Source organism: Lissotriton vulgaris, chromosome 7 (assembly GCF_964263255.1).
Source record: "Lissotriton vulgaris chromosome 7, aLisVul1.2, whole genome shotgun sequence".
Classification (NCBI taxonomy): domain Eukaryota; kingdom Metazoa; phylum Chordata; class Amphibia; order Caudata; family Salamandridae; genus Lissotriton; species Lissotriton vulgaris.
The window spans coordinates 107,064,826-107,075,087 of record NC_141695.1 but is presented as its reverse complement, the minus strand read 5'-3'; the positions used below and the strand labels follow the sequence as shown (position 1 = coordinate 107,075,087).

The following is a 10,262-nucleotide window of genomic DNA, read 5'->3' as shown; positions in this document are numbered from 1 at the left end:
TATGTTATATGTTTTTAAAAACTAGGCACAGGACGGAAAATAAGGGGTCCTTTGCAACCAAGCCATTAATATGGCTAGCCCATCGGGACATTTTAATCAGCCATCCAACAACCATATATAAAATGCTTTTATGTAATTTATGTATATCAAATGAAACAGCGAATTGCTCTAATTGCTTTAATTGCTATATGTTTACTTGTATCCTGTCAAGAAAAACAATACAAATATACTTTAAAAAAAAAGAAAACACTCTGAGATGCTGAACATCCTCTGTAGGACTCCCAGAAAAAAATGAGAAAAGTGTGGCAAACATCCCAGAAACAGAATGTTATATAGTATTTCAAACAGAGAAATCACATGGTCAGCATGGTGTAAAACATTGATCTATCACATAATCCAGTGGTTAAACAGAAAATACATCACATGTAAAATTGCTTTTGCACTCATACTAATAAATAAAGTTTCATTATGTTTCGTAACAGAGCAAAAACACATTTGAAATTAAATCATCATCCTCTAAATATGTATATTCAAGGAGTAACCCCATCAAACAATCGCCTTACAATATATATTCAAAAACCTATGAGGCTATCTTTTTTTTTTATTGAGCATGGTAAAGATAATCAACTATTTCATTATACATAGGAACAAAATTCAATACATCCCAGTCAATCGCGGCCTAAGCACACAAGTGCATAACAATGCAGAAAGTGCAAAAGTAAAGTGCGAGATAAAGTGCATTGCAACAATGAAAGATTACAAGTACTAATGAGAAGAGATAAAGTGCAAGATAAAGTGCATGGCAACAATAACATAAAGCACCTCGGCTGTCAACAATACATTTAAAAGGACATAGAATACACATTTGCGTCCTAAAACTACTTAATGCAGATGCCTTACACACTGATCAAAAGCTTTGCAAATAAGATTACATTTAATTAAGCTATTCTTTCCCATAGCATATAGATATTCAAACAGTCTGTTGCACACCAGGTCTCTCAGTGGGTATATCTTTTGACTTTCACCTCTGTAGGAGAGCGGATTGAGCACTAGATATTTTGATAGAAATAACAATTAAGTAGACTTCAGAAAAATACTCATATTCCTTGAATACCCAAAACATGCAAATGATGCTTCAGGTTGGATATTTATCCGAAGCATATAATTCAGATGCAGAAACATGTTGCATCAGAAATCACACAGTGCTGGACAGGTAAAGGAAATATAAAACCAATCTCCCAAAGCATTACTTTGACACCTAAAGTATTGTTCTGACACTGCAGGATATATTTTATGTAGGTCAATAGGAGTTGAATAAATATATCAACCATCTTGAGAGAAAAGAGATTATTTAAAAATTTAGCTGCCCTACATGCTCGATGTCCCATAATCAAAATTATCTGCCATTCCCCCTATGTTATACTACGGATGGTAGCTTTTTAAATTCTAAATAAAAAGAGTGGAGTCATCAAATAATACAGATTTTGATCAGAACTCTGTACCTATTCCCAGTTTCCAGCAATTCATTCTTGACCAATAGCTCATCAATCTTAAAAGCTGCTTTTTTGACCAAACCTGATTCCGAGTGTGGGTTTTCTATCCCCAATCTTCTGGTCAATCTCCATCCAAATATTCGATGATTGGTTTGAGAAAAAGTCCCCCATTATAAAAATACCGTTTTCATTCAGATTTTTAATATGTCATTTGAGTTACCCAATTACGAGTATTTACACTCCTTTAAAGACATGAAAAATGACAGTTTAAAATACTATGGGCCAGATGTGGGTGGCCCAATACCGGTCGGTAACGGCCGCAATTACCAAATTTCGGCCATCACCGACCGGTATTGGGAATTTGGGATGTAGGTTGCCCAAATTGCAAATTCGGTAATTTACTGATTCGGTATTTTAGGGAATCGGTAAATACCGATTCGGTAAATACTGAATCTTACCGATTCGGTAATTTTTACCGATAATGTTTCTACATCTCATATACCTATTCTTAAATACCGAATCGGTAAAATTCAGTATTTAAGAATAGGTAAATTGGGATTACCTACATCTGGCCCTATATCTTAAAAAAAATAGTTTGATTTGCACTGAAATAGCATGCAATGATTTATATCTTGTTTATTGGAAGCTTTGTTGATAATAGAAAATCTGGTAGATCAATTTCTGATTCTTTTACCATTTAAAAAGAAAGAAATCATCATAAAGGCACCCTTGTGATTAGTGCATGCAAGATTTTGTAACATAGTTGCTTGATAATAAATATGGAGTTGGGGCAAAGCTAATCTCCCAACCCTTTATTGAGTTGAAGAATTCAAAATCGAATTCTTCGGTATTTATTATTCCATATAAATATACGGATAAGTATACATTTCTTGAAAATATGCACATATAATATTAGCTTGGACATTGGCTAATGGAAATAAAAATACTATTATGAGCGACATTTTGATGAGGAGAAAATGTCTATTAAATGATGGCAGTCATGTAGACCAGCCAATGAGTAAATTAAATCCTTGTAAGCTCAGCCATATCATTTCCATGATATAAATCCAACAAATGTGATGTAACAGATATCCCTGGATATTGAATTGCCTATTGGAAAATACATTCCTGTCTTAAGAATTTTGACAGATTGCACTCCTAAGAATTAATCAATAACATTTCTGACTTTGAGTAATCGATCTTGTAAACCGCAGTAAACTTTTGTATTCTATCCAAGGTTCCTCAAATATTATCTTTCTCTGCACTTAAATATAAGATCATGTCATCTGCAGAGAAATTAAGTTTAGACATCCCCTCCAAAGGTGGCAAAATCAAAGAGCCAGTACTTCATTTCAATGCCAGGGGCATGATAAAAAAAATTAAACACCAGGTATGACATTGGGCACCCCTTGCAGGTACCCCTAGTTTGTGCCACAGAACCTATCTCTCTAGAACTAATAATAAATATAGCTACTGCATCCTTATACAAATTGTAAAGCATTATTAAAAATTGCCTATGAAAATAATTATCTGCATGAATCAAAAACAAAGCCATCCAATTGACAAAATCAAATGCCTTTTCGGCATCTATCTTTCCAATTTCTGTGTTCACTTTATTAGTTCATAAAAATCAATTGCCCTATTCCAAGTAATCTTTATTTGCTTCAGTTTCTCTCAATTGTAAGAATCAATGTTGATCCTTATGAATAATTTATGGATAATGGGTATCATTTGTGCCAATCAGATTTTTGTAAGTAATTTGTAATTAGAGTTCAGCAAACTAAATGGCCGGTAGGAGTTCACATTTTGAGGGGGCATTTCCTGAATCTACGTAATAAAGCCTGTGTGAAAGAAAAGGCAATTGGAAACCTCAACAAAATTTCTGCTAAAAGGGATAGAACTCCTTATAAACCTCTTGTTGGATTCCATCGCTCTATCATGCTTTGGGTTAGCCAATACCATAACTGACTTCTCGGCCTCTTTAATTTTAACTGTGCTTATAAGACTTTTTTCTGTCCTTCTAAAAGTTTAGGTAGATCAATGGAACTAAGAAATTTAATTCTTCCACATTGCCCTGAGAAATCTGGCCTATCCAATTATACTGCTCCTTATAGTTCTGATGAAAAACGTTATTCTTGTGCTCGGGTTCGTCTTCCCATAGATGTGATTCTGATTCTGCAATTAAAGAGCTACTATTCCCATACGGATCAAAAGTCATATCAGATCTCAGAAAAGATGCATTATTCACAGTATCCTTTATACTCAGGGTTTTTTCTGTTTTTCTAGTGAAAATCCGACTTGTATACCACACCTTTTGCCCCTTTGATTAGCTGAGGGTGAAGACAAATTAACAGTACAAGAAGTTCCCGGTGAATGACGAGATATCATTAGTCCGATTAGCCTGATACTACCTTAGCTCAGCAGGATAAACACAAATCCCGAGTTCCACTTCTGAGATGAGAAGCTCCCTCAGGTCAAGGACTCATTAACTTCTGGGCTCCATGCTCCCCGTCCTCTCAACCAGTCAGACAATAGCATCTGTGTCTACTTCACTTTTTCCTCCTTCCTTTGAGTGTCATTCCATTGTAAGGGCGCACCTGTCACATCAGAAGTGGATCTCAGTCACCTAATTTTTGTAATATTCCCCCAATATGCTCTGATAAGAAGGGAGGACAGCACAGTGTCACAGTACCTCTAGCTGCTGACACTTCTTTGCTCTTTTTACTCAGTCTTAACTATTGAGTTACCTCCTCATCACTTCTGCTACTGCATAGGCTGCAAAGGCTCATGTGGCGGCCAATTGACCAATTTGCCTGCAGGCTCAAGGGTTCCCGACTACCCCCAAGCTGATGTCTAGCTCCCCCGACTCTTCACAGCATCCAGTTTGCTACTGCAGCATGCTCACTGCTGCTGCTATGCTCACTCATGCCAACCTGGCACTGGAGTGAAGGGGTTTCCGGAAGTCAAACTTGAAGGTCAGTTGTGCGGGTTCCATACCACCGCAGATGGAGCCAATGGTGGTTCATCCAGATAACCTCTCAGACCCTACAAACAATGAAATGATGTGAAGGGCCTGCAAACCAAAAACATTTTCCTGTACACTGTCTGTCCATATGGTGAAGTTTTCTGAAAACCTCACTGTTGTGATTTGAACTGAGTCTTACTTCATTTTGTGAAAACCACCCCAGCACCTATTTTGATAAGATATTTATATCTAGAAAGCAGAAATGTAAATTTCATATTTACAAGAATAGAAACACTTATTACGAAATCTTTGAGTTTCATCAACACAGTGCAACTCGTGAGAGATGCAACTGCTCTACAAGGCATTTGGGAAGGGACGGGTGAGTCAGTAGATCAGTTTCACAAAAACCTGCGGATGCTTGTCTTTCATTACCACTAACAAAAACTGTGCATGATTATTGATCTTTTTTTGCTCTCTTCACTTCATATTTGGGCATTCTCGTGCAGATCCACTTGCATGTGCTGTAGGGTTCCGAGCTTCCGACTGCGACATAACTTAGGTAAGCACATTCTGAGGAACCTTTTACAATGAACCTGCAACAACAACGAAAATTATTTCAGGGGTTTCCTGCAAATTCCCATTATATATAATGAAGAGATGTTAGCAAAGGCTTATAAGTCAGTAAAGTTTCACATGCAATTTAATGGGGAAATTATTATTAATTTTCAACAGCTTTGGAATGAGAACCTGGCAGGTGACCAAAGTTAAACAATGCATTCATTATGGTATGGACTGGATATACTGCTGGTAACTGCAAGTCACTAGTGGGCTTCCTGGGAACCTGTTCTTAGAATTGTGATTCTCTAGGTTTTCATATTTAATATTGTGCAATATAGGGCAGGTGTTTTACAGCTACTGGAAAAATGAAGACGTCATAAAGTGATTCATTCAAAAGAAGAAGTGAGGAAAAATTGAGCCACAATTCCATTGAAGGGAAAGAGTTCACAATGGATCAGCCATGTGTGGTCACGGGAAACCCTATTACTTTACACCAGAAGAATAGCACGCCCACAGGTGGATGGGTCAGGAATGGTGTTCAACCTCAATATTAAGAGGAAATGTGTCTCAGGACAAGGCACCACAAAACATTAAAAAAATACAGTGGATTTAGTAAGGACAGGCTTACGAAGTGAGTTCTATTTAGAAAGACGTATTATAAATAGTCAAAAAGGTACAATACAGAAAATGCAAATCCAGATGCATAAAGGATTTACCATGAAGGCTAACAGTAATAGAGTAACACAGAAAAAAGGCAAAATTTGAAATTATTGTAAGTCCCATAGGGCAAAAAATCAATAAGAAATCAGAAAGCCTCCCTAGTTTATTTTAAATATATTTTTTATTGATTTTATTGTTTACATAAATACAATTCAGCGTATCATCAAACATCCATAGCCAGCCCCTATTGCAAATAAATATGGTGGTAAGTGGGCGATGGAGAGCCCGTAACTGCTGGCGCACTGTTTGTAATCTCATGTGGCTGATTTTTAATCTAATTACTTTTAAAATTAAGGGAACACATTTGGTGGTTTTTACTTGCCGCTTCTCCCATTTCTTTTCCTGAAGCTGCTGGTTCCTCTTTTCACTCTCGGGGCTTGAGCTCAATCTTCCCTCCTTCCTGCCCTGGTCTGACACGGGGATTAGCGCCATTGCGCGGAGGGCGAGTAAGGGAGAGCCAAGGTATTGCCAGTGGGCCGGTTAGCAGTCTAGTGGCTAGAGGTGAAGGGGGACAAAGGTCACATGCAAAAGCGGCCTTGCAGCGGACGCACGCAGCGGGCGCGCCACCGGCGCGCCAAAGGCAAGCCTGACTGCGCCCGTCCGCGTCCGGGGACCGGGGCCAGAAACCCTGGCCATACAGGGGGCAGAATCCAGCTGAACTCGGCACAATTACACAATATGTGCCCCGCTATAGCTAGTGCATGTAGGCATAGCATGATGGCTAATCGGAAAGGTGGCTGTCAGCACTGCACCTTCAACTATAATATTGCAAGAAAGCTGCTGCCAGGTAGTCCAGGGCTACGCTGCGGTCTGCGGAATTGCAGATCTTTGTGCAAGCACAAATTGGAAATTTTTTACCTTCTCGTTGATAGGAAGCTCGATGTTTTGTTTCTCACAGAGGCATGGTAAGATTCTGATTCAGAGCCAGAAATCCTTGAGGCTTTACCCCATGGCTATACGCTAACTAGGATTGATAGGGCGACAGGCAGAGGAGGAGGGAAAGCCATCATCTTTAAACACCCACGCCGATGCTCACTTGAACCTATCATTATAGTCGACAGTGAGGTGGGCTCATTTATGATCACGATCAGTCCTAACCTTATGGTAAAGGGGCTCTTGTTCTATAGACCCCCTGGCTCACAAACACAATCTGTGCCCACTTTGCTAGAAGGGGTGACCTCAATCTCCATCTGGAGGATCCCCTGAATAGGGGGGCTGCTGACCTTTGCCAGGAACTTCAGACGCTACAGCTAAGTTTGAAATTTCATGCTCCTACCCACCAGCATGGTCACTTATTGGATCCTGTCTTTGCCTACTGGGAGGGTGTAGAATTTAACGCCCCCTTCCTATTCCCTGGTCAGACCATTTTTTGGTTCCCTTTATGGTGGAGGTCCTAGAAACTAGAGTCCATGATCAACCCATACCGAATCGGCCTTGTCGTAAATGGACGTGCTTCTCACAAAATGAGTTTAGTAAAGCCCTGGCCCTGGCTGGGTCTCCAGGGGGCACTGACATTGAAAATGCTTGCCTCAATTTAGAGAGGCGGATAACTGAAGCGTTAGATAATGTGGCCTGCTATTATCTACCAAAGTACCAGGCAGGGCACAGACATCAGCACCTTGGTTTAACTCCGACTTGTGTCTGGCTAAAACAGAGTGCACGCGCCTTGAGAGGCAATGGAGAAAGGGTTTTTTAAATCAAGACAAGTTAGATTATCTGTATAAACATAAAAAGTATCATGGGCTTATTAGACGGACCAAAGCCGCGCACTATGTGGACAGAATAGGTGCAGCAGGAAATTCCACCAAAGAACTTTTTAGGATCTATAAGGAGATCTCTTCCTTGGCAGCGTCTGTCGCTCCAATGGAGGGCTCAGTGGAATCATGTGACCGCATTGCAACCTTTTTCTCAGAAAAGGTGGAGAAAATGTATTTCTCCTGTCTGGGGACTGTAAAGAAGGGGGCAGAACTTGTGGAGCAGATTGGAGGAGCCGGGGAAAGTAGGAGACTTGACAGTTTCACTATCCCTTCCCCCGAGCTGCTTAGTAGAATCTGCCTAAGCATTAAGCCTGGCTCGCCCAGAGACCCTGCCTCACCTAAATTGCTTGGCAAGAGTATTGCCACCCTTGAGCCATTTATAAGACATCTCTTGGAGGTATCTTTTAGTGCACATATGGTACCTGTTAGTTGGAAAAATGCAATTGTTCTTCCACTACAGAAGAAACCTAATATCAGCTCCGAGAAGCTTGACAACTTACGACCTATCACGCTGTTGCCGTATATGGCCAAAGTGGCAGAGAAGGTAGTAAATCAACAGCTTATGGCTCCTGTGGAAGAGGCCGGTCTCCTGCATCCCTCTCAATTTGGATTTTGGGCACTACATTCTACTGAGTCCGCCTTACTTGTGGCCACAGAGGCCATTAGACAGGAAGCAGATGAAGGGCAAACAATGGCTCTAATTCTCCTGGACCTGAGCGCCGCCTTTGATACTGTGGCACGCTACACCTTGCTACAGTGTCTGAATAAGGGTGGCATCTCAGGCCCAGCTTTAAAATGGCTGCAATCCCTCCTGGTGGAGTGCAGCTTTCAGGTCAGACAGGGCGTCCACTACTCCAAGGCCTTAAATTGGAACAGGGTGTGCCACAGGGCTCTGCCGTGAGTCCCACCCTATTTAATCTTTATGTATCCCCCCTGGTGGAAATAGTGGAAGGTTTTGGAATCAGGGTTGTGTCATACGCCAACGATACACAGCTGCTAATCTCCCTATTGCAGGCTCCGGAATTGACAGCTTCCAATTTCAGGGCATGCATGCAGGAACTTGCCTCCTGGATGGCAAACAACTGCCTGAAACTTAATAGAGCTAAAACCAAGGTGCTTGTGGTAGGAGGTGGTCCGTCAGTGTGGTCGTCGGCATGGTGGCCATCAAGTCTAGGCCCTATCCCTATATCATGCACCCAGGTGAAGAACCTTGGTGTATGGTTGGATTCTGACCATACCTTTGAACCACATACTTGACATGTAGTGGGGACGTGTTTTGGAGTCCTTAAGGGCCAACGAAAAACCATGGATCTCCTCCCCATTGAGGCCAGGAAGATGCTGGTGCATGCACTAATTACCTCGCGTATGGATTATGACAATACACTGTATCTTGGCGCCATTGCTAAATGTGTAAACAACTTCAGGTGCTGCAGAATGCTGCGGCACAATTCGTCCTCATGCTACCAAGGAGGGCTGCCTCCAAAAGTGCCTTAAACATGCTTCGCTGGCTTCCTGTTAGGAAGAGAGGGCTGTTTAAGGCTCTCTGCACGTGCCATCGCATTATCCAGGGCACTTGCCCAGTGTATCTGCGCAGTCTCCTTACCCCATATGCGCCTGCACGCCCTCTTAGATATAGCGGGACTGCCCTGTTGTTAGTCTCGAAGGTCAAGAAGGCCAGGATGGGTGGTCGGTCATTTCGGCTTTTGGCGGCCCAGAGCTGGAACAAACTCCCTCTTAACATCCGGTTGGAGGCATCTGAGATGAAGTTAGGAAGGATCTCAAAACTTACCTGTTTTCACAATAATAGCCCAACTCTGATGCCATTTTAGATACTGCGGCTCTGCCTCTCCCACCTATCCAAGCGCAGGGACACGCCGACATGGCGTAACCAGGTGCTTTACAAAATTCATTATCATTATTACTATTATTCATTCATTTCTAAGCATGGGCAGAAAATCTGTTCCGCTCGCGGATTTGGGGATTTTCGGTAAATTCGCAATCCACGAACTCTCGCGAATTTACCAAAAATCCGCAAATTCGCACGCAGCTAATTTTTTTTCTTGGTGATACAATATTGCGGAGTGTGGCGTTCACAACAGTGTTTACAATTCTGTCTCCACAAGGCGGTCATTGCAGCGACCGCATTTTTACAACGCGTACCAGTGAATCGCAAGTCATTACAATGAATTGCTGTAGGAGGCACGCTGGTGTTGGATTTACAATCCAACACCTTCCTTGCTGTTGCACAATCTGGAGTAGAAATAGTAAATAATACTATTCCTAAATCCAGCGTGCCCTCTACAGCAAGTCATTGTAATGACTTGCGATGTACTGGTTCGCCTGGTAACAACGCAGTCGTTGTAACAACTGCCTCGTAATGGCATGCAATGTTTTTGCATGTGTAGTAGAGAGTCATATTCCGATATTTAGCACTAGCCAATTTTGCATATTCATTGCATGCATAGCAATTAGTTTTGTATTCATCTGTGTTAATGGGCCTGCTGTATTAGAAGCAAGTCTATCCACAAGCATAAATAATCGTCTTATTTGCACATCATTCATAGTTACTGCAATAGATGGAATCATAGCTTCTAATACATCCAGTACTAACTGTCCAAAATTGCATTTCAGTCTCTTCAACAAACAGCACCATTCATCTCATTCACATGATATATTTTAGAAAACACCAAAGCCAAATAGCAAGAACCCACCCAATTATAAGGCAGGTTGGAATAAGCAGTTTTACCACACAAATAATAATCCTCTCAG

At 41.2% G+C, this 10,262-nt stretch overlaps 1 protein-coding gene across 1 annotated transcript in view; it reads right to left on the bottom strand.

The window, feature by feature from the left end:
* Positions 1 to 201: 201 nt before the first annotated feature.
* LOC147700923 (C-type lectin domain family 2 member E-like) overlaps positions 202 to 10,262 on the bottom strand; it is an 88,774-nt gene continuing 78,713 nt past the window's right edge. The window contains exon 4 of the mRNA XM_086929270.1: positions 202 to 5,051. Coding sequence (XP_086785396.1) covers positions 4,913 to 5,051 — 139 coding nt within the window. The 3' untranslated portion in view covers positions 202 to 4,912. The remainder of the gene's footprint in view (positions 5,052 to 10,262) is intronic.